Here is a 24,022-nt window from a genome sequence, read left to right on the forward strand (position 1 = left end):
GAACACTATGGGCAATTTAGCACAGCCAATTCACCTAACTTGTACATTTTTGGACTGTGGGAGGAAACCGGAGCACCCAGAGGAAATATTCTTTTTCCAATTCTGAATGAGAGCTGAAGTAGCATCAATGACATCATCAATGAGTCAGAGAAAGAATGGTTATTGGGATCCAATGAGGATTAGAATAAAGAACGTACCACACTGTTCTTAAAGAGGCAGGCAAACTGGGACCCATGTCGATACCATAGCCACATTTTTTGACATGGACAAGCTGAATGAAATGAATCAAGGAAGATGTTCAAAGTGAGAATGAACTCAGCCAATCAAAGGAGGGTGGTGCTGGATGGATATGATGCATGCGTCTTCACAAAAGAACAGAGAGCCTTCAGACCATCCAGATGGAGGATATACATGTAAAAAGATAGCATTCCATTATTATTATGAGGCATGTAAGGCAAAAACACTGCAAATTGTGGAACCAGTGTAATACATCAGAAAAATTATGAATGAAAATGGGGAGAGATTGAACGAAGGAGAAAAAAAAAGTCAAGACAAGAAGAAATGATGAGTTTGCAAGACCAATCCTGTTGCCTATTTTGGGACGGAGGCAGAAGTGAGCTGCGCGTGATTCTGGGACTGTGGGGTTGGAAGATATGGAGGTGAGATTTCCAGAGGATAGAAGGTCAGTGGCAGTTCTGGAAATAAACAGTTTGATGTTCAGTTATGGAGTCATGATCCAGGGGAGATAAGATGAAGTCTCAGGAGTGTTGGTGCACAGCCTCTGCAGAACAGAGGTCAGTATGCTACATGATGACAGAACCATCTATATCAGCAGGCTTGATAACCAAGTCGGGTTTGGATGTAAGAGAACAGAGTGCAGCAATTTCAGAGGGAAATAGATATGAGTGATAGAAGGGAGCAATTTAGTATTGATGTCATATCAACAATTCTCCCTGAAGAGATTGAATGCAGGTACAAGTTCAGACAGAAAGGACCAGGTGAATAGTGAGTATTGTAGATGGCTGATAGGGTCTGTGCAGCAGGCAGAGGACTCCTGCGCAAAGAAGTGGACACAGAAACAAAGATGGTGGAAGAAGAGTTCAGTGTTGACTCATGCCCAAAATCCATTGAAGATGGAGCCTAAAAAGATAAAGCTAAGTTCGTTGCTGAGCACAGATGATCCAGAGGGAAGTCGGAGGGTATATTCTATACATCGCAAGAAATGGCATTAGATGAAGAAATGCAGTTAAACAGAAGATGAAGGATTGATACCTTGAGATTTTGAAGCTTGTTTTCCTTAGCATAAAAAAGGAAGAGGCAAAGTTTATTGTGAAAGCAATGAATGAGACGAAGAATGGAATGGAGGAGCAAATTACTGCAGATGCAAGAATCTACCAAAAACAACAAATGCTGGAATTCATAGCATGTCAGGTAGCATCCATGGTGAGAGAGCAAGCTAATGTTTCCATTCTGGATGACACTTCAGAGCTGACATGAAGACTCACTTTTATTCGAGACGTTAGCTTGCTCTCTCTCCATGGATGCAGCCTGACACACTATGATTTCCCAAAAATCGAAATGGTAGATTAGATTACATTACATTACAGTGTGGAAACAGGCCCTTCGGCCCAACAAGTCCACACCGACCCGCCGAAGCGAAACCCACCCATACCCCTATATTTACCCCTTACCTAACACTACGGGCAATTTAGTATGGCCAATTCACCTGACCCTGCACATCTTTGGACTGTGGGAGGAAACCGGAGCACCCGGAAGAAACCCACGCAGACACGGGGAGAACATGCAAACTCCACACAGTCAGTCGCCTGAGGCGGGAAATGAACCCGGCTCTCTGGCACTGTGAGGCAGCAGTGCTAACCACTGTGCCACCGTGGTGCCCAGAATAGCTATGAGACAGTGTGACATTGTGCTGATGGAGAGAGGGGTCAAGACTGTCCATGAGGCAGCATATGACACTCATTTGCAAACATTATAGTTTTGCTGTCACCAGGGACAGCAATGAGGTTTATGACTCAAGAGACTGAGTTCATGTCAGGGACTGAAGATAGCACTTCAGTGTTTCCAACATTTGATTGCAAAAAAAATTCTGTAAATTCAGGACTAGGTGTCAGGCAAGAAGTGCAACAATAACAGAGTAAAGGGGTTAAAAAATATGGTGAGATGGAGCTTGGTGTTGTTAACATACGTATGGAACCTGAGTGTTTTTAATAATGTTACAGTTCTTGGGAAGGAGTCAGGGGCAAGGATGACCCCTTGAGGGATTTGCACTAACTGCGAATCATCCTTCAGTCATGCCACGAGGGATAGATAATTGGTAAAATTATATTTGTGGCTAACTCTGACTTCAAATAATTTATAAACTTGCATTGGAGCATTGGTTTCCTGTTAGATGAATGGTCCATTATACTGCTCAGGTTGAACTTGAATGCATTCTTTGTATTCCTTAAAAAATGTAGCTTTAGACTCGTTGCATTGCAACATCAGAAAAAGGAATTTTGTACGAGAGAAAACAGATTGCTCATGTTACAGGAATTTCAGTTGCATTCTGATATGGACTTTACAACAGATAACCAGATCAAAATTATAGACTTATAAATGATACTCCTTGGTTTCATTCAAATTGCAAGACAAGTTGTGGGCTGACCTCGATCTACTCAAATTCATCTTTCAATAGATACATATGCAGACAGTGACTGCTTTACTTGATAGGATCACCAAACACATTGTGAGACCCTCGGATAAAGTAACCACCTGTTCAGTTATTTACTTTGTACTGGGATCGGAGTTGTATTTACTGTCAAAATATCTGACATATTAACATTGTTGAATTTACTATAATATGCCATCTCCAAACTTATGTACAGCCCCAGCCCAAGTTGACGGGAGAATTATATATACAATTGGCTGTAATAGTTAAAATGTATAACAGCTTGAAAAAAATGTCATCAATGTTGTTCAGAGCGCTACTGATTTTCAAAACACAAAACTGACTGCAATTCAACCTATTTTGTCAACAGGGTGGAGACAAGAGTTTACCCACCATTGCTACTTTGTTGAAAAATTATAAAACATTGTCCATTTAGGACTTAAAATTCAACACTCTAAAGTATGGATGAAGTAATCTCAAGAATTTACTTGTACAGGTTGACAACCTTTTATCCAAAATCCTGAAATTCGAAAAGCTTTGAAATCCGAAGGTTTTTTTGTGAAGTGTTTATCTCATTAACAAGGTTGTTTGGCATGCAAACAGTTAAAATCTTCGAGGAGAAAGTGAGGACTGCAGATGCTGGAGATCAGAGCTGAAAATGTGTTGCTGGAAAAGCGCAGCAGGTCAGGCAGCATCCATTAAAGGAAAGTGTGTCCAGTAGGCGAAGATAAAAGGTAGGGAGGAGGGCTTATGCCCGAATGGTCGATTCTCCTGTTCCTTGGATGCTGCCTGACCTGCTGCACTTTTCCAACAACACATTTTCAGATGCAAACAGTTAACCCAACTCCACACCCACTCGATGTGTATGGGTGTGGCCCAGCACTGGCAGGCCTCAATTCTGTTTCCGGGCCTGTTACTTACAGTGAGTCTGCTGTTTGATAAGATTTTTTAAAAGTTCACCGTTGAACTGTAACTTATTCCGAAATTCAAAAAATTACTAATTCCAAAAACCAGCTGGTCCAGAGTGTTTCAGATAAAGGATTGTGTACCTGTATTTCATTGCACTGGCAACATGCAGAAGCAAACATGACAGCAAATGAACATACTTGAAAATATTAAATTCCAAGAACAACTACAGATGCAAAGGTAAGAGAAATGTTGTATTTGTAGTTCAAAATATTCCAAAAAAGTCCTTTGCATTAAGTGTTGATACATCCTTCCCAATGTGCGATTGCTCTTGACATATCAGCAATATCTCATTAAAGGATTGAAAAAAGTGCCCAACAACAGTTGGAGTCCAAATGACAATGTATTGGACTGTTGGATAAAATTAGACTTCGAAAAAAAAACATTGTGAGGAGAAAGATGCTTGAAACAGCAAGCAAAGGGCCTTGAAATGGCTTCAGATGTTGAACTAGATTATGTTTGAGAAGCAATGCTGATTACAACCATGTTGTTATGACTCAGCAGTGAATTTAACCAAACACCCAGAAAAGCTCACCTTCCCTCATAATCTGTTAAAATATGAGTGACAGAGAACTCCCAAATTCCACTATTTAAAGAAAATAAAAGCAATTTATTCTTTAACTCTAAAAATGAGCATTAAACAACAACTATTCACAACTCTAAGCCCCCTTTCTCTTAACTGCTTATTATTTGCTCCAACTATGTAACAATATACCGTTCCAATAAAACACTGAATAAAATTGCATCAACTTAATTTCAAAACCATACAGCAGCTGTCAACTTCAGTGTCTGTCTTCTTCCGGCTGAAGATTTCCCTGTGTCATCTTCTTTCTTTTTACTGCGAATATGTTTCATATGAAAAGGTACCTTTGAGAGACAGTGGTCCTAATTTCTTCGGTCTGTCTCGATGGCAGCTACTCTGTCTGATTTTCAAAATACCTGCCTTTTTTATATCCCCAACATCGGAACATCTCATTGGTTCGATGTGAGCAAAACAATAAAGTCAAATTCAATTGGCTTTTAGTATCCTGGGGCAAAATTTAAACTGATTGGTTAAATTCAATTTGATGAAAACAGCAACCAACTCAGGTAAATGTTACATATTTTCAATTTTCCAGTACTCTCTGAGATTGCTCTTGTAAGTTCTCAGTTCTGAACAGCATTCAGTTCTCTTAAAGGTATAGACCATGCCTTCAACTTCATAATAATGTGAACAAATGAAATTGTATCAAAGTAGAGGGAAATGTAACAGTATTAGTTATAGCACGATGAGAAACTCGAAGACACTGAGGTTGGAGACCAGCAGTATAGGTAGAATGAGGGAAAAGGTTCTGCTGTGTGAATGAGCATCTTGTTGCGAAATTGAAAAGCAGAATCAAACTGATGATAATCTTGGATTTCTGCATTGGCCACGAGCTAATTGGCACAGGGTCAACAAGAGTAAAACATGTGACTCAAAGATTGGTGTGAAAAAAATGGGTTCAAATTCATGGGACATTGGCACCAGTGTTAGGGAAGGACCATAAGACTGTAAGTTATAGGAGCAGAATTAGCCCAATGTGTCTGCTCCGCCATTCAACTGTGGCTGATATGTTTCCCAAACCAATTCTACTGCTTTTCCCCGATAACCTGCACTAATAAAGAATCTATCTCCGTCTTAAGTGCATTCAATGATTTGATCTCCATGGCCTTCTGCAGCAATGAGTTTCACAGATCCTCTGGCTAAAGAAATTCCTCCTCACCTCAGTTCTTCAGGGTCATCTGTTCACTGAGGTAATACTCTCCTGATTATTCCATGAGCCACAAGCACAGGGTCAACAACATTTACAAGGTAAATGCATGGCTCAAATATTGGTGTGGGAGAAACAAATTCAAATTATTGGAATGTGGGCACCAGTACAGTGGAAAGAGGGAGCTGTTCCAATGAGATGGGATCTACCTGAATCATGCTGGTACCAGATTCCTGGTGAATTGTGTAACCAGAGCTGTGGAGAGGGCTTTAAACCATACCATGAGGGATGGGTCCACTTACATGGAAAATTACAAAATCCAAGGTAAAGGAGAAACTAGGATTGCAGATTGGTGATGGGGCTGATTGTTACCAGAAAATAAAACAAAGTGATAGAATGTGTCAATGTCATATTGTACCAAGGACCATGAAAGTGTCAGGAAATTTAGAAATGGAACAAACTGAATATGCAAAGCGTTCATAATAAGGGACAGAAACTGACAGTACAAATCAAGAGAAATTATTATGCTTCATAGCCATTCTGGAAACATGGTTACAAGGAGATCAAAAGTGGGAACTTAACATTTAGAGATATTTGATCTTTTGGAGAGACAGGAGGGATAGAGAACGTGGTGGAATAGCACCCTGACAAGAGATGAAACAAGGACAGCTGTGAGATGCGGTCTTGGCTCAGATGATTTTGAATGCATTTAGGCGGAGATAAAACATAGACAAGATACTGAAATGAGCAGCATACACACCCCCAAACAGTAGCTGCTCTGGGAGAAAGGCTGTAAATCAACAAACAAGAGTTTGTAAAAGGAATAGAGCAGTGCTTACGGTTGACTTTAATCTTCATATTGGTTGGGTTCATCAAATGAAAAAGGGTGGCTACGACAGCACATTCATAGGGTTCAATCGGATCAGTTTCCATATCAATACATCATGGACCAGGAAACTGGCGGTCTTAAATCTAATAATGGAAAAAGAAACATGCTTAAAAAATTATGTGAGATAAAAAGACTGCCTGGGAAGTAGTCATCAGAACATGACAGAATATATTATTCAGTTTCAGAGTGATAAATTTGGACTGGAAACAACTGTGTTTAACTTAACTAAAGGAATTACAATGAAATAAGGATAAAATTAGCTGAGGTGAACCATGCAGATAGACAGCAAACAAGCACTGACACATATTGAAGGAGGTAATTCATGATTCTCAGCAAAAATACATTCCAGTCAGGAGAAATGATTCTCAGGGAAGGAAAAACCAACCATGACCAACTAAGGAAGTTCAGGAGAGTATTCAGTTTAAAGAAAAAGCATATAAGCAGGCCAAAGTCATTGACAGCCCCAAAGACTGGGATAAATTCAGAATCCACCAAAAGAGACAAAAAAGACAGACAGACAAAATAAACTATGATAGGCAAAATTTTTGTTGCAAACATTTTGTCCACTGTGACATCCTCAGTGCTTGGGAGCCTCCTGTGAAGCGCTTCTGTGGTGTTTCCTCCGGCATTTATAGTGGCCTGTCTCTGCCACTTCCAGTTGTCAGTTTCAGCTGTCCACTGTAGTGGCCGGTATATTGGGTCCAGGTCGATGTGTTTGTTGATGGAGTTTGTGGATGAGTGCCATGCTTCTAGGAATTCCCTGGCTGTTCTTTGTTTCGCTTGCCCTATAGTGCCACTACTGCGGACAGCTGAAACTGACAACCGGGAGCGGCAGGGACAGGCCACTATAAATGTCGGAGGAAACACCACAGAAGCGCTTCACAGGAGGCTCCCAAGCACTGAGGATGTCACCTAGACAGGGGACGAAACGTTTGCAACAAAAATTTCCAGCTCGGCGAACAGAACCACAACAACGAGCACCCGAGCTACAAATCTTCACCCAAACTTTGAACACCTATTGGCAAAAGTAAGTTTAGATCAGAGTGGTGCTGGAAAAGCACTGCAGATCAGGCAGCATCTGAGGAGCAGGTGACAAACTAGTGAGGAATATAAAAACTGATAATAAGAGCTTCTTTAAATATGTAAGGAGGAAGAGAGGAGTCAAAATGAATATAGGTCCCTTTATAAAGTTCGGTACCCATGGGGATGACCTCAACTGGGATCTTGGGTTCATGTCACACTGCAGGTGACCCCACTGCACTACACACACAGACAGACACATACTCACAGACAGACGCACACTCACAGACACGGACACACAGACACACATTCCTACAGACTCATACACTCACACAGACCCTCTCTCATACACAAGCTGTCTCTCATACGCTCACACATCCACTTGCACACTCACAAATGAACCCTCTCACAGACTTATACCCCTTTACACTCACACCCACACACGTACAGACACTCTCTCACAGACACTCATAACCGCACCCTCCCCCCACCCCATGCACACACTCACATGCAAACACACACATATACCTTTGAGGGGTGTATTTGTATTTGCAGAATACTTTGCTCAAAAACTGCATGAATCCATGTAAGATTCTGTAAATCTGTTTTTTAGATTAGATTCAGTCTAAACATTGTGGCACACACAGTCTCACACTGGGCACCTCACACCTTAAATGCATTATCTGGGCCGATATGACACCAATTGTTAAAGTTCACTTGAGAATGTAACTTTAAAAAGAGTTCTGCAATTTATGTATAAAAGAACTGAAACCAACATGTTCTTTCTCAAAGATGAGAGACTTTAACAAACAATCCTGGTCTTTTTCAATGTATAATTTCAGTTACATCACACTGTAAACTTTTTGCTATAAATTCTGTGTCTTATAATCTTATGCTCCACAACCACCTGATGAAGGAGCAGTGCTCCAAAAGCTAGTGCTTCCAAATAAACCTGTAGGACTATAACCTGGTGTTATGTGATTTTTAACTTCATAAATGAATGTGGGGAATCGGTTTTGGAGAACAAGGAAACAGCAGAGAAGTCATACAGATATTTTGCATCATTCTTCCGGTAAGATGGCTGTGGGGTAAGGTTTCTGAGCCTGGGGTTCGTCCACTCTGTCCGCTTTTTATTTTGTTTCTTTCTTTTTCTTCTCTTGTTTCTTTTTTTAAAATTTTTTTAAACTTACCCCTTGGTAAGAGCTTGGTCGTGGCAACGGCATCGGCAAGTGGGCCCAGCAGCATGGACTCAAGTAAGCCCAGCAACATGAATGCATGGCATTGGCGTCTGAGGCAAGTTTGGATTTCCTGCAGCTTCTGCATTGTCAAGTCAGCCTTAGTGCCGACTCATGTCTGCTGTGACAGAGGCGAGTTTGGGTTGCTGGCAACATTTGGATTCGGCGCAGATCTATGGAGGCAGTGGCAGAGGCAGGTTTGGGCCCAGTACAAGACCTGGCAGCGGTGGGGTGAAACCAAAGCGGACTCATGGCGACAGTGGAATCAAGTTTTGGGCGGCACGGTGGCACAGTGGTTAGCACTGCTGCCTCGCAGCGCCAGAGACCCGGGTTCAATTCCCGACTCAGGCGACTAACTGTGTGGAGTTTGCACGTTCTCCCCGTGTCTGCGTGGGTTTCCTCCGGGGGCTCCGGTTTCCTCCCACAGTCCAAAGATGTGCAAGTCAGGCGAATTGGCCATGATAAATTGCCCGTAGTGTTAGGTAAAGGGGTAAATATAGGGGTATGGGTGGGTCACGCTTCGGCGGGTCGGTGTGGACTTGTTGGGCCGAAGGACTTGTAAGTAATCTAATCTAAAAAAAAAAGTTTGGGCTGTTCTAGTACCCATGGCAGCTGCATTGGTGAGGTATATTAAGGACACAGAGTGGTGACTGCATCGGTGGAGGCAAGATGGTGATTTTCACACCAGCAGCAGTGCAGTGAAGGGATCTTTTGCCCTACTACCAGACCCATACTCTGTGATGGAGCACTTAATAAGAAGGTGAACACTTGTTCTTTATTTCTTCATTTTTCTGCCTCTGTATTTTATATTTTGGTGTATTTTTCTGTGTTGTAAGATGGCGCTGAAGAGTGGAAACACCGTATAATACTTGTCACTGCATTTTGTAATAAAATACGTGACAATAAATAAATCAAATCAAATGTATTTCAGAGATCCCATTAATACTGAAGAATATGGGAGAGGAATTAAGTAGCATCACCACCACTAGCAAACATGGAATTAGACAGAAGAACAGTATTAAAGACCTGGTGGATAGCATGGCGGCTCAGTGATTAGTACTGCTGCCTCATTGTGCCGGGGGGTGGGTTCGATTCCAGCCTCAGGCGACTGTCTATGTGGAGTTTGCATGTTCTCCAAGTATCTGTGTGGGTTTCCACCCCTTCTACATTCAGGACACCACCCATGCCCTCCACCTCCTCCATGATTTTCGCTTCCCCGGCCCCCAATGCCTTATCTTCACAATAGACATCCAGTCCCTATACACTTCCATCCGCCATCACGAAGGCCTCCAAGCCCTCTTCTTCTTCCTCTCCTGCCGACTCAACCAGTAACCTTCCACTGACACCCTCCTTCGGCTCACTGAACTGGTCCTCACTCTTAACTTCTTAACTGTTCCAATTCTCCCACTTCCCCCAAACCAAAGGAGTAGCCATGGGCTCCCGCATGGGCCCCAGCTTTGCCTGCCTCTTTGTCGGATATGTGGAACAGTCCATCTTCTGCAACTACACTAGCACCATCCCCCACCTTTTCCTCCGCTACATCGATGATTGTATTGGCGCTACCTCGTGCTCCCACGAGGAGGTTGAACAGTTCATCCACTTTACTAACACCTTCCACCCCAACCTCAAATTTACCTGGACCGTCTCAGGCTCCTCCCTCCCCTTCCTAGACCTCTCCATTTCTATCTCAGGCGACCGACTCAACACAGACATTGACTACAAACCGACCGACTCCCACAGCTACCTAGATTACCTCCTCCCACCCTGCCCCTTGTAAAAACGCCATCCCATATTCCCAATTCCTTCGCCTCCGCCACATCTGCTCCCAGGAGAACCAATTCCACTACCGAACAGCCCAAATGGCCTCCTTCTTCAAAGACCGCAATTTCCCCTCAGACGTGGTCGACAATGCTCTCCACCGCATCTCCTCCACTTCACGCACCTCCGGCCTTGAACCCCGCCCATCCAATTGCCACCAGAACAGAACCCCACTGGTCCTCACCTTCCACCCCATCAACCTCCAGATACATTGTATCATCCTCCATCATTTCTGCCACCTCCAAACAGACCCCACCACCAGGAATATATTTCCCTCCCCACCCCTATCAGCATTCTGGAGAGACCACGCCCTCTGCAACTCCCTCGTCAGGTCCACACCCCCCACCAACCCAACCTGCAACCGCAAGAAATGCAAAACTTGCGCCCACACCTCCCTCCAAGGCCCCAATGGATCCTTCCATATCCGTCGCAAATTCACCTACATCTCCACACACATAATTTATTGTATCTGCTGCACCCGATGTGGTCTCCTCTACATTGGGGAGACAAGCCGCCTACTTGCAGAACGTTTCAGGGAACACCTCTGGGACACCCGCACCAACCCAACCGCCCTGTTGCTGAACACTTTAATTCCCCCTCCCACTCGGCCAAGGACATGCCAGATTCAGCACCACCCTCTTGACCTGCAATCTTCTTCCCGACATCTCTGCCCACACCCCCTCTCCGGCCTATCGTCCTCACCTCCTTCCACCTATCGTATTCCCAGCGCCCCTCTCCCAAATTCCACCCCCCCACCTTTTATATTAGCCTGCTTGGCACACCAGCCTCATTCCTGAAGAAGGGCTTATGCCCGAAACGTCGATTCTCCTGCTCCTCGGATGCTGCCTGGCCCGCTGCACTTTTCCAGCACCACACTTTTCAACTCTGGTCTCCAGCATCTGCACTCCTCACTTCCTCCCACAATCCAAAGATGTGCAGGTTCGATGGATTGGTCATGCTAAATTGCCCAAAGTGTTCAGGGATGTGAAGGCTGGATACATTTGTCAGGGGAAATGTAGAGTAGGGGAATGGGTCTGGATGGGATACTCTTCAGAGGGTTGGTGTGGACCTGTTGGACCAAACGACCAGTTTCCACACTATTCTATGATGATAGGTCGAAGAGTCCTGCTGGCTTGTCTGCATGGGTTGTAATTTTCCAAAAATCCTGAGATTCTGGAGAAGTACCACAGGATTAGAAAATTACAAATGTGATACCCCTATTCAAAAATGGAGGAACGCAAAAAGCTAGTAACTGTAGGCCAATTAGACAAACATCTATTGTTGCGCAAGTATTGGATGTAATAGCAGAACATTTGGAAAATATTAATCTAACAAGCAGAGTCAGCATGGCTTTATGAAAGGGAAACTGTGAGTGACTAATTTATGAGAGTTTTTCTTGGAAGTCTCAACTGGAGAGGACAAGGTCCCTCACAAAAGGTTGAGTCATTAAAGAAGTGGCCACGGTATTGGAGCTGTATATTGGCACTGAAAGAGAAGTGCCTCATGGGCAGGAAACATGGACTGGGGATAAAGGCTTCTTTATCTGATGGATGACCTATGATCAGTGGAGCTCCACAGGGATCACTGGTGGCACTGCAAATGTTTACAATATTTATGATTTGGAAGAAGTAAATGTACTGAAGCCAAATTTGCAGGTGACACAAAAATAGGTGTAAACGCAGTTTGAGAGAGGGATCTAAACAGTTTACGGAGAGATAGTGATAGGTTAAGGAAGCAAGCAAAAGATTGGCAACTGACTTTGATGTTTATTGTGACGTGCACTCAAGTACCAAAGTACAGCGGGACAGTAAAAAGTGTATAATGTCACCACACACAGCACCATCTTAGGTCCAAGTACCTCGGTACTGAATCTTAAGAACAAGGTTGAAAGAAAGAACAAAGTTAAAAGTTAAACATTGCAGGATTATTGTACACCTTCTTTGTTTTAAGTATAAAATAAAGAAATAAAGCTGAAATTTTCAAACCTTTCTGAAGTACTGAGCCATGTTGGGTCTGCACTTCAAGGAATGACGTCAAGACCTGGGCCAAGACACTGCCACATACCATTGAAATATCACCAAGCCAGGCAGAGAGTCCGCTATGCCAGACAGCCCCCACGCTAGACAGCCACCATGCCATGATGGGAGGTCACCCTACCAAGCCAGGAGGCTGCCACACCAAGCTGGGAGACCACCACGCCAAGCCCAGAGGTTGCTTCGCTAGGTCTGCCCTGAGTCTGAGGCCGTGAGTCCATGGCCGGGAGAAGAAAGAAGGAAAAAAACGTACAAAAGAGAAGAGAAAAGGAGAGAGAAACAAAGAAAGGAAACAGACAGAATGGATGAGTCCTACTCCACTGCCATTCCAACCAATTGGAAGGAGCAACAGGAGTCAATGAGTAGAGAGATCTCGGTGTCCATGTACATAGATCCCTAAACGTTGCCACCTTGGTTGATAGGGTTGTTAAGAAAGCATACGTTATTAGCTTTTATTGGTAGAGGAATTGGGTTTCGGAGCCACGAGGTCATGCTGCAGCTATACAAAACTCTGGTGCGGCTGCACATGGAGTAAAGGGCACAGTTCTGGTCACCCCACGATCAGAAGGATGTGGAAGCTTTGGAAAGGGTTCAGAGATTTACTAGGATGCTGCCTGGTTTGGAGGGAAATCTTAGAAGGAATGGCTAAAGGACTTGAGGCTGTTTTCATTAGAAGAAGGTTGAGAGGTGACTTAATTGAGACATGCAAAATAATCAGTGGTTTGAATAGGGTGGATGGTGATGACCTTTTCCTCGGATGGTGGTGACTAGCACGAGGGGACGTAGCTTTAAATTGACAAGTGATGGATATAGGACAGATGTCAGAGATAGTTTCTTTACTCAGAGAGTAGTAGGGGCGTGGGACACACTGTCTGCAACAGTAGTAGGCTCGCTAACTTTAGGGGCATTAAATGGTCATTGGATAAACATATGGATGAAAATGGAATAGTGTAGGATAGATGGACTTCAGATTGGTTCCACAGTTCGGCGCAACATCAAGGGCTGAAGGGCCTGTATTGCACTGTAATGTTATATGTTCAACCCCAATGCTCTGTGACACTGCACATTGCACCATTCACTGTGAATGATGGTAGTCCTTTTGGAGTATAATGTGGGAAAGACGAAAATGTTCATTTGTCAGGGACAACAAAAAACATTAGTATTATTTAAATGGAGAAAAATTGCATAAAGCTGCAACACGAAGTGATTTGGGAGTACTTGTGCCTGAAACACTAAAGGAAACATTCAAAGGCAGCAGATAATCAGGATGATTAATGGAATGTTGACCCTTATTTCAAGAGATTTTTATTACTGCAATTGTACAAGATGTGGGTGAGACCACGACGGAGTACTGTGAGTAATGTTCATCCCCTAATTTAAGAAAAGATATTTCATGACAGGCTCACTTGAATGATCCCTGTTCTGGAGAGATTGTGTGATGAGCAAAGGTGAAACAAGCTGCGACTCTACTCACTTGAATTTAGAAGAATGAGAGGTTATCTCATTGAAACATATCGGATTCTTAAGGTGCTTGAGGAGAGAATTGTTGAGAGGAAGTTTCCCCTCATGGGACAGTTGAGGACCAGAGGACAGTGTCTCAGAATCAAAGGGTGTCAATTTAAGACTGCTTTGGCAAGAATTTCTTCTCTCAGAAGGTTGCAAATTTTCAGAATTCCTTGCCATCGAAAGCTACCCTTGTATTGACATCTTCTAATCAACCAGTTCAGAGATATTATGATATGTGTTCTGGACCTGGTAGGACATGAAGCTGGGTCACCTGGCTCAAAAGTGGGGACACCACCATTGTGCCACAAAAGTCTATATTTAACACTAAGATGAATTATTGATCAGTAGGGGTATCAGGGGTTATGGGGAAAGGGCAGGAAAGTGGAGTGTCAGATCAGTTATGATCCTGGTGATTGGTGCAGCAGACTTGAGGGATCAAAGGGTCTACTCCTGTTCCTTTTTTGAATGGTTTTATGGCTTTAAAAATGAAGACAAAGCTGTCAATGACTGCATCGAGCAGAATATTTCTTGCACATTCTGAATTTCATGGAGAAAAGAAGCAGAGATCGCTGGATAATATATCGAAAACAGAACCCAGGACGAAAACTGTGAAGTCAGGAGATCTGGAGAGATTATTATCCATCCATAAGACACAGTCACTCTCTCACTCCCTCACACGCATTTACAGATACGTTCTATTTTGTTCAAAAACACACACAATCTCGAGCCAGTCAGTCCATGTGACATTTTATAAATTCCTACTTTGGAAATAAAACTGGTCTGACTCAAGGTTGGAATACAGACAGATTCTAACCTCATACCTTTAATGCATTGTTTGAGCTGAGATGTCACTTTTTAAATAAAATCTTAAGTTATTTCGAAAATGTGACTTGAAAGAACTTCTGGGACTTACATGTTAATGAATCGAAACCTGCAACTCAAACAAAGTGATTAAAGATTTAACGGCAATCTCGGTTTTTTCAATACATCAGTTGGACCGAAGGGTAGGTGCACCTGTTCGACTACAACCTGGTGTGTGATTTTTAACTTTGTCCGTAAGACAGGGGATATTCGGGGCACAAGAGGGAATAGAGATGAAAGCGATGAGACCAGTATGACAATGCATTTTTTTTTTGCCTGCAGGCAAACACCGTGAATAATTCTGGCAACTTAAAGTAACAGAAAACTCTGGCATCTGTTTTCATGACGTGAAGGTGTCGGTTTTGGACTGGGTTGGACAAAGTTAAAAATCATACGACACCAGGTTATAGTCCAAAAGGTCTATTTGGAAGTCCAAGCTTTCGGAGCACTGCTCATTGGTCAGGTAGCTCGAGGAGTAGGATCGTAGGACACAGAATTTGTCGCATTCATCTTGTGGACAAACTTAAAAATCTTTTGCTGTAAATTCTGTGTCCTTTGATCCTCCTCCACGAGCAAGCTGACGAAGGAGCAGAGCTTTCAAAGCATCTAATTTCAAATTGGACGGATCGCCCGGCAGGTTGGTGAGACCTAATGTCCGCACAACGCATCCCGTTCAACATCCCCCCCCACCCCCACTCCCTTCCTGACTCCAGCTGGACAAGTTTCCCGCTGATGCGGGGACCAGCAGTGACGCTCGGTTTCTGCCCGTCGCGAAACGGCTCGGCGCACGACCAAGAACAGCAAACCAATGTCACTGCCCGAAAAGCCCCACGGAAAGAGGGAAGGAAGGGGGGGCAAAATAAAAAGCTTGGTTCGTGTGTCTAAAATGGCGGGCGACAGCCACCGTGCCCCTTGGACTGGGCGGTGAGATTATCGCTGTTTACCGTGGCGAAAGAACGAGAAAATAAATACACAAATACAAATAAACAAGTGCTGGCCGGGCATACTGTCATCATCCATCGCCAGAGGGGAAAATAAACTCACGCAACGTGAAGGGTTGTCGGCAGGTTTCCCGTTCCCATGGAGACCGTTGGGCTTTGACCCGGAAGGGGAATCTGCCGCGGCCGGAGGTCAGGTTCCAGTGCCATCCGGTGGTGAAGGGGGAGTCGAGTGGCCATGGCGGATGTGACTGCTCGTAGCCTGCAATATGAGTACAAAGCGGTGAGTGCCGCCCGTGTTGAGGATCGTTAGCGCTGGGATTTGGTCTCCTTGTCTGTGTCGACACAGTTTCGCTCTGCCTGAGCTGAATTGGGCGAGTTGCAATGCCAGTTATTGTGAACAGTGTCAGATTGAGGCCTGGCCTTCGCTGTGGTGAATGCGACCTGAGAGCTGCGCTGGCATCTCTGTCCCTTGCATTTTAAGAGAATTCAGAAAATTAAAGGGATGCCCAGGCAATCAAAGAACACGTCAACTAGATTCCTTGTCATTGTTCTGGAATTTTTTTTTGTTCTGTCACTTAAACGAGCACACAGTTTATGCCCCAGTACCACCTCACAACAAAAAAAAAGCAGTCTGCATGTGCAGTTTTTAAATCACATTCTCGACAAAAATGATGGCTTGTCTTTTTTCGAAATGCCAATTGACCCGAACTTTTCTTGAAGATCGTCTAAAATCATTAATGTACGAGAGGATGCGAGGAAATATCCTTAATTCCCAAATTCCCTCAAGGATTGGAAATTTTGTGTGGTTTATAAATTAGTGCAGTACTGACAGGTTTGTTTAACTGCTGCATATTAGAATAAAATTAGTTTCTTCTTTCTTTTTGCAGAATTCCAACCTTGTATTGCAAGCAGATCGTTCATTGATCGACCGAACAAGACGAGATGAACCCACAGGAGAAGTGCTGTCTCTGGTTGGAAAGCTTGAAGGGTCCCGAATGGGAGACAAAGCTCAGAGAACAAAACCACAGTTGCAGGAAGAAAGGCGAGCAAAGTAAGGGCTACATGTCTTGTCAATCATCACAGTTTATTTGGAGTTGCGAACAGTATTATACTAATAAGCCATCTTTATAAACCGAAAAGACTCATCCTGAATGATAAAATGTCTTTAGTTCACTGAAGGAAAATAGACGAGGGGGGTCATTCAGTTCAATGCACTTGATAATTTTATCCCCTGAAATTTTTAAATGCTTCACAATGTGCAAAGTTGGATTAAACAACAAATTGAGATTTGAGGTGACATTAAAGTAATCTTTGCACATTATTGTGCTTGCTGTTATTTGGTGTAAGCAGCATGATGAACAAATTTCATAGAGTCATGGAGATGTACAACATGGAAACAAACCCTTCAGTCTAATTCATCCATGCCAACCAGGTTTCTTAAATTAATCTAGTCCCATTTGTAAGCACTCAACCCTTCTTATTCATATATCCATCCAGATGCAAAAGTTATAATTATTCCAGCCTCCCACACTTCCTCTGCCAGTTCACTCCATACATGGACCATCCTCTGCATGAAGAAGTTCGCTCTCAAGTCCTTTTAAATGTTTCCCCTCTCATAGAACATTACAGCGCAGTACAGGCCCTTTGGCCCTCGATGTTGCGTCGACCTGTGAAATTAATCTGATGCCCGTCAACCTACACTGTTTGATTATTATCCATATGTATGTCCAATACTAATTTAAATTCCTTTAATGTTGGCGAGTCTACTATTGTTGCAGGCAGGCTGTTGCCACGCCCCTACTACTCTCTGTGTAAAGAAACTACCCCAATATCTGTCCTAAATCTATCACCCCTCAAATTAAAGCTATGTCCTCTCATGTTCGCCTTCACCAGCCAAAAGAAGGCTCTCACTGTCCAATCTAACCAACCCTCTGATTATTTTATACGTCTCGATTAAGTCACCTCTCAACCTTCTTCTCTCCAACAATAACGGTCTCAGTTCCCACAGCCTTTCCTCCAAGCAATGTCCTAGTAAATCTTCTCTGAACTCTTTCCAAAGCTTCCATATCCTTCCTATAATGGGCGACCAGAACTATATTCCAGTTACGGCCTTACTAGTGTCTTGTCCAGCTGAAGCATAACCTCGTGGCTCTGAAACGCAATCCCCCTACCAATAAATGCCAACACACCGTATGCCTTCTTAACAACCCTATCAACTCGGGTGGCAACTTTCAGGGATTTATGCACCAGGACACCAAGATCTTGCTGTTCTTCTACACTGCCAAGAATTTTACCATTAGCCCAGTATTCTGCATGCCTGTTACCTCTTCCGAAGTGAACTACCTCACACTTTTCCGCATTAAATTCCATTTGCCACTTCTCAGCCCAGCTCTGCATCTTATCTATGTTCCTCTGTCACCCACAATATCCCTCAGCAGAATCCACAACTCTGCCTACCTTAGTGTCATCCGCAAATTCACTAACCCGTCCTTCTGTGCCCATTATAAAAATGACAAACAGCAGTGGCCCCAAAACAGATCCTTGCAGCACACCACTGGTAACTGAGCTCCAGGATGACCGTTTCCCATCAACCATCACCCTCTGTCTTCTTTCAACTAGCCAATTTCTGGCCCAAACCGCTAGATGACCTTCAATCCCGAAATTGTGCAATAGCCTACCTTACTGAAATCCATATACACTATATCAACCGCTTTACGTTCATCCACCTGTTTGGTCTTTTCAAGGAACTCAAAGTTAGTTAGGCACCACCTACCCTTCACAAAACTGTGTTGACTATCTCTAATCAAATTATTCCTTTCCAGATGATTATAAATCCTATCTCTTATAACGTTTTCCAACACCTTACCCACAACTGAAGTAAGGCTCACTGGCCTATAATTACCAGGTTTGTCTCGACTCCCCTTCTTAAACAAGGGAACAACATTTGCGATCCTCCAGTTTTCTGGCAGTACTCCTGTTGACAATGATGACATAAAGATCAAAGGCAAAGTGCAGTCTCCTTCCTGGCTTCCCAGAGAATCCGAGGATAAATCCCATCCAACCCAGGGGACTTGTATGTTTTCAGATCATCCGAAATTGCTAAAACCACCTCCTTGTCAACCACAATCCCATCTAATCTCGTGGCCTGTATCTCCATATTCTCACTAACATTGTCGTTTTCCAATGTGAATACTGATGAAAAATATTCATTAACCGCTTCCCCTATGTCCTCAAATTCCACACACGACTTTCCACCTCAATGTTTGATTGGCCCTAATCTTACTCTCATCATTCTTTTATTCCTGATATACCTATAGAAGGTTCTTAGAGTTTTCCTTGATCCTATCTGCCAAAACCTTCTCATGTCCCCTCCTGCTTCTCCTTAGCCCTCTCTTTAGATCTTTTCTGGCGAGCTTATAACTGCTGTGGTTCTGTTCGCCGAGCTGGAAATTTTTGTTGCAAACGTTTCGTCCCCTGTCTAGGTGACATCATCAGTGCTTGGGAGCCTCCTGTGAAGCGCTTCTGTGGTGTTTCCTCCGGCATTTATAGTGGCCTGTCCCTGCCGCTTCTGGTTGTCAGTTTCAGCTGTCCGCTGTAGTGGCCGGTATATTGGGTCCAGGTCGATGTGTTTGTTGATGGAGTTTGTGGATGCGTGCCATGCTTCTCGGAATTCCCTGGCTGTTCTTTGTTTGGCTTGCCCTATAACACAGCAACGAGCACCCGAGCTACAAATCTTCTCTCAAACTTTGAGCTTATAACTCTCAATCCCCCTAACTGAGCCTTCATGCCTCATCCTCACATAAACTTTCTTCTTTCTCCTGACAAGAGCTTCAACATGTCTTTCCCCCAGTAATACCTCTTTCCCTGCGGTATATACCTAAGTCTGCCCATTGCTCTTGTAAACATAACCAAATTGTGGTCACTATCGCCAAAGTGATCACCTACTTTCAAATCTAACATCGTTCTGGGTTCATTCCCCAATATGGCATCTCCCCTTGTTGGCCTGTCCACATACTGTGTCAGAAAACCCTCCTGTACACATTGAACAAAAACTGACCCATCTTAACTGCTTGAACTATAGCATTCCCAGTCAATATTGGGGAAGTTAAAGTCACCCATAACAACTACCCTGTTACTCTCGTTCCTCTCCAGAATCATCTTTGCTATCCTTTCCTCAACATCACTGGAACAATTCAGTGGTCTAGAGATAACCCCCAACAGGGTGACCTCTCCTTTCCTGTTTCTAACCTCAGCCCAAACGACCTCCATGGATGAGTCCTCAAATGTTATCTCAGCTGCTTTAGTACTACCCTTGATTAACATTGCCACCCCCACCCTTTACCATCTTCTCTGTTCTTACTGAAACATCTAAATCCCGGAATCTGCAATAACCATTCCTGTCCCTCCTCCAGCTATGTCTCTGAAATGGCCACAACATTGAAATCCCAGGTACCAACCCATGCCGCAAGTTCACCCACCTTATTCCAGATGCTCCTGGCATTGAAGTACACTTATTTCAAACGAACAACCTGATTGCCAGTGCCCTCTTGAGACCTTGTAAACCTATCTATGACCTCACTTCCCTCAACATCCTGTACACTGGAACTACAATTCAGGTTCCCATTTCCCTGCAGCATTAGTTTAAACCCAACCAGAAAGCATTAGCAAATATCCCCCCCGCCCAGGATATTGGTACCCCTAAGGTTCAGGTGAAGACCATACTGTTTGTAGAGGTCCCACCTTCCCCAGAAAGTGCTCCAATTATCCAAGAATCCAAAACCCTCCCTCCTGCACCATCCCTGCAGCCACACGTTCAGCTCTGCTCTCTTCCTGTTCCTCGCTTCACTAGCACGTGGCATGGGCAACAAATCAGAGATAACTCTGTTCAAGCTCTAAGCTTCCACCCTCGCTCCCTGAGTTTCTGTCTAAGATCCCCACGTTTCTTCCCACCTATGCCCAATAGTTTTCTTTCTCACCATAAACCTATGCCCTAAAGTTGTGGACTCCTTACCTGGGGAAAAGACCTTGACTATTCTATGAACAATTGTTTGTTGACAGTTCATCCTATTCTCTGCGTTCCAATCATGACTTCTTGTTCAGAAAAAAAATTATCTACTCATTCAAAGGATAGATGGATTTTTTTGTGTCTCAGAGAATCGAGGAATGTGGCCAGTTGGCAAAAGAATGGATTGAAGTCCGAGAATTTTGGAGCACAATCCATAAAGCAACCAGTCCACTCCATCTCCTGTATTTCATTTTCAGGGGTGTGAAGTATTGAATCAGTGGCAAGGTCTTCTTCATTCGGTATAACAGCCCTATTCAAGTAGTTATGGGAAGTTTGCAGTTGAGCATGATAAATTTCACTCCTTTCAAACTTCTTATTCAGCCCAGAGGAAAATATTTGTAATCAGATTGGTTGGCAGTTTTCCACTAGCCTTTTGATTTTGTGCACAAATTTATGCTCAGGCAACATGAGATTTCTTATTTTAATTTCTTTGCTGTTAAAATGTGTTGAATCCTATCTCATGCAGGAGGAGAAAGCGTGATGAAGACCGACATGATATGAACAAAATGAAAGGATACACTTTGTTGTCAGAGGGTATTGATGAGATGGTTGGAATTGTGTACAAACCCAAAACGAAGGAGACCAGAGAGACCTATGAGGTGCTGCTCAGTTTCATTCAGGCTGCACTTGGTGACCAGGTGAGAGATTTAAGTGATTATCATTTATCTAGTCTTGTTTCTTGGAATGTTATTGTTTTCAGATTTCCAATCCATGCATTTGCCTTCCTTTAAGTTGTTTTAATTTTCACCTGTTATGTACCTGATACTTCATGTTGATTGACTCCTATTCTTTTATTTATTTGACCCTTGCTCTTTGAGGCCATTCCATACCACATGATTTCATAGAATCATAGCATCCCAACAGAGTAGAAGCAGGCCATTTGGCTTTTGAGTCGGCACCGATGCTCTGAAGAGCATCCCACTGACACCCATGCTCTCCCTGTAACTTCATATCTTCATAAGGTTAATCCACCTGGCCTGCACAGCCTTGCACGCTATGGGCAGTTTAGTGTGGCCAGAGTACCTAGCCGGCACATCTGTGGACTATGGGAGGAAACCGGAGCAAACCCATGCGCACACAGTAGAATGTGCAAATTCCGTGCAGACAATTGCCAGAGTGGTGTGAGGCAGCACTGCTAACCACTGCGCCACTGTACTAATTTGCCTGCCCTACTTCCAAATGAAAGATATATGTGTCATGCACAAGGTGAGCAGTAATTCATCAACAATCTCTGGAGATGCCGAACAAGCAAAATAAATTTATTTCAGGGAAATTTGTATTTGCATGTGCAGTAGCTTGCAGTTTTCCTGACTGATTGGATTTTTTTTTCTAGCCACGTGATATTCTCTGTGGAGCGGCAGATGAGGTCCTCGCTGTGCTGAAAAATGATAAACTGCGTGACAAAGAGCGACGGAAGGAAATAGAAATGCTCTTGGGACAGTTGGAGGATACCCGTTACCATGTACTGGTAAACCTTGGAAAGAAAATCAGTGACTACGGAGGAGACAAAGAAGTGCAGAATATGGGTATGCAGAATAAACAGTTGAAGGCTGAAGTGGGGAAAGAAGGGACTGCATCTTAATATTCTTGTCACATGAGTAGGCCAGTGAAGTGCCAATGAAGTACTGTGTGTTTTATATTACCTTAACTCTACTATTTCCCCTAACCATACTCCAGATAGATAAGAATAATTTATCCCTTTCAGTGCATGGAAGAGTGCACGAATTTCAGATTTCTTTCGATACCACAATTTGGACAGAGGTTTGAAAACAGTGAGGCCTCAGCTAATATATTTGATTTCTTACTCCCTGTTCATGGGAGGAAATTCACTCATGGAGTAGCCTCATCTGTCCACCCTTTTGATTAAATTAGATTCATGTGCTATTTAATGTTCAACAGGAACTGTCCCTATGAAATGCGACCTTGACCTTCTTCCCTTGGCTGCTTTTGTGGAGTACTTTCTGTCGTATTGTTTCAAATTGGAGTCACTGAGCTTTCTGCCTCAGTAGTTCTTCAGATTATTTTGTCTCCGTGTTTGTGAACTGAGCATTAAATTCTTGTGGGTGCACAGTGGAGCTTCCTTTAATGCTCATGCTGTTTGCTTTTGAGCAACTGCAGCTATATGTTTGAAAATGGCTCTTGTAGCCTAGTTCTTCTAAGTTTGGATCTTCATATCCAAAGATTTCACACATGTAACTCATATTTTGCGTTTCTCTGAAACAGCAATGCAAAAAGCAGCATTTTCCAGTGAACCTTATTTGTGCTAAATATCACTTGCTTCAGTTTTGATGATGAGATTATCAAGATCAAAACTCCAAAGACTGGATCAATTCTGAAACAAAAACAGAAATGTAGTTGGAGTACTGTTGGAGAAACTCAGCAGGTTTGGCAGCATCGGTGGAGGGAGAGAGAAAGCCGAGCACATGTTTTGAGTCCAGGGACCACCCACTTCAGAGCTGTTGAAAGCTTTGAAAAGGTGATATGCTGAAGACACGAAGAGGGTGCTGCACACGAGTAAGTGAACAGGTGGAAACAAAGCCCAGAGTGAGAGCAAAACGGGCAGATCAGTGGAGAAAGAAAAGATGATAATGGAGACCATAATTTGGTGAAAACAGGTTGCTGTGCTGAAAACAGTCCATGTCAAGAGGATGGGGAGGGGTGGGTTGAGGATGTAGAGAAAGGTGTTCAGATTGAAAAATGACACAACTTCATGGAGTCCTCAAGGTTGCAGGGTCACTAAACAAAATGAGATGCTGTACTCCTAGTTCTGAAGAAAGATGACCAGATCCTTGCATTGAGCCTCACTGGAGAACTGCAGCAGGCCTGACACAAATGTTGGCCAGGGAACATGGTGGAATGTTAAAATGGCAAGCAACTGGAAGTTTGGGGTCCTCAGTTGAGCAAGTAGGGACAACTGTTTGTGCAGAGGCTTTTCTCTGCGATCTGGATTTAAACAAAAGAACAATGTTGTACTTTGGAAGACTTGTGTCATTGCTTTGATGGTATTGAATTGAGTCTTAATCTGTGTTATCGGACAGCCAAAGCATCAATATAATAATGTTATAAGTGTTTCAACTGGACTCAAGTCATGTTCTGTTCCATGTTGCTTGTAGACTTGGTCTTGCATGCTTCCATGAAAAACTCCCATTTCCATTTTGCTAAGTTACTTCAGTTTGTGAGGGAAAACATTTGAACGAGAATAAATTAAGAGCATATCCTCCTCTTTTTAGATGATAACATTGACGAGACATATGGAGTGAATGTACAGTTCGAGTCTGACGAAGAGGTGA

The 24,022-nt window shown here is 43.3% G+C and overlaps 2 protein-coding genes across 3 annotated transcripts in view; one reads left to right on the top strand and one right to left on the bottom strand.

Moving 5' to 3' along the window:
* LOC122543083 (cytosolic purine 5'-nucleotidase-like) overlaps window positions 1–15,858 on the bottom strand; it is a 126,646-nt gene extending 110,788 nt beyond the window's left edge. The window contains exons 1-2 of the mRNA XM_043681326.1: window positions 15,771–15,858; window positions 6,204–6,336 (exon numbers count right to left, since the gene is read on the bottom strand). The gene's annotated coding sequence lies outside the window, so the exon portion shown is untranslated. The remainder of the gene's footprint in view (window positions 1–6,203; window positions 6,337–15,770) is intronic.
* snrnp200 (small nuclear ribonucleoprotein 200 (U5)) overlaps window positions 15,783–24,022 on the top strand; it is a 47,208-nt gene continuing 38,968 nt past the window's right edge. Inside the window, exons 1-5 of one of the 2 annotated variants that reach the window (XM_043681315.1) lie at window positions 15,783–15,947; window positions 16,555–16,718; window positions 21,199–21,370; window positions 22,066–22,258; window positions 23,963–24,018. In XM_043681315.1, coding sequence (XP_043537250.1) covers window positions 15,903–15,947; window positions 16,555–16,718; window positions 21,199–21,370; window positions 22,066–22,258; window positions 23,963–24,018 — 630 coding nt within the window. In that variant the 5' untranslated portion in view covers window positions 15,783–15,902. The remainder of the gene's footprint in view (window positions 15,948–16,554; window positions 16,719–21,198; window positions 21,371–22,065; window positions 22,259–23,962; window positions 24,019–24,022) is intronic. The other variant, XM_043681313.1, reaches the window with a different exon arrangement.

The sequence above is a fragment of the Chiloscyllium plagiosum genome, chromosome 42 (genome assembly GCF_004010195.1).
Source record: "Chiloscyllium plagiosum isolate BGI_BamShark_2017 chromosome 42, ASM401019v2, whole genome shotgun sequence".
Taxonomy (NCBI): Eukaryota; Metazoa; Chordata; class Chondrichthyes; order Orectolobiformes; family Hemiscylliidae; genus Chiloscyllium; species Chiloscyllium plagiosum.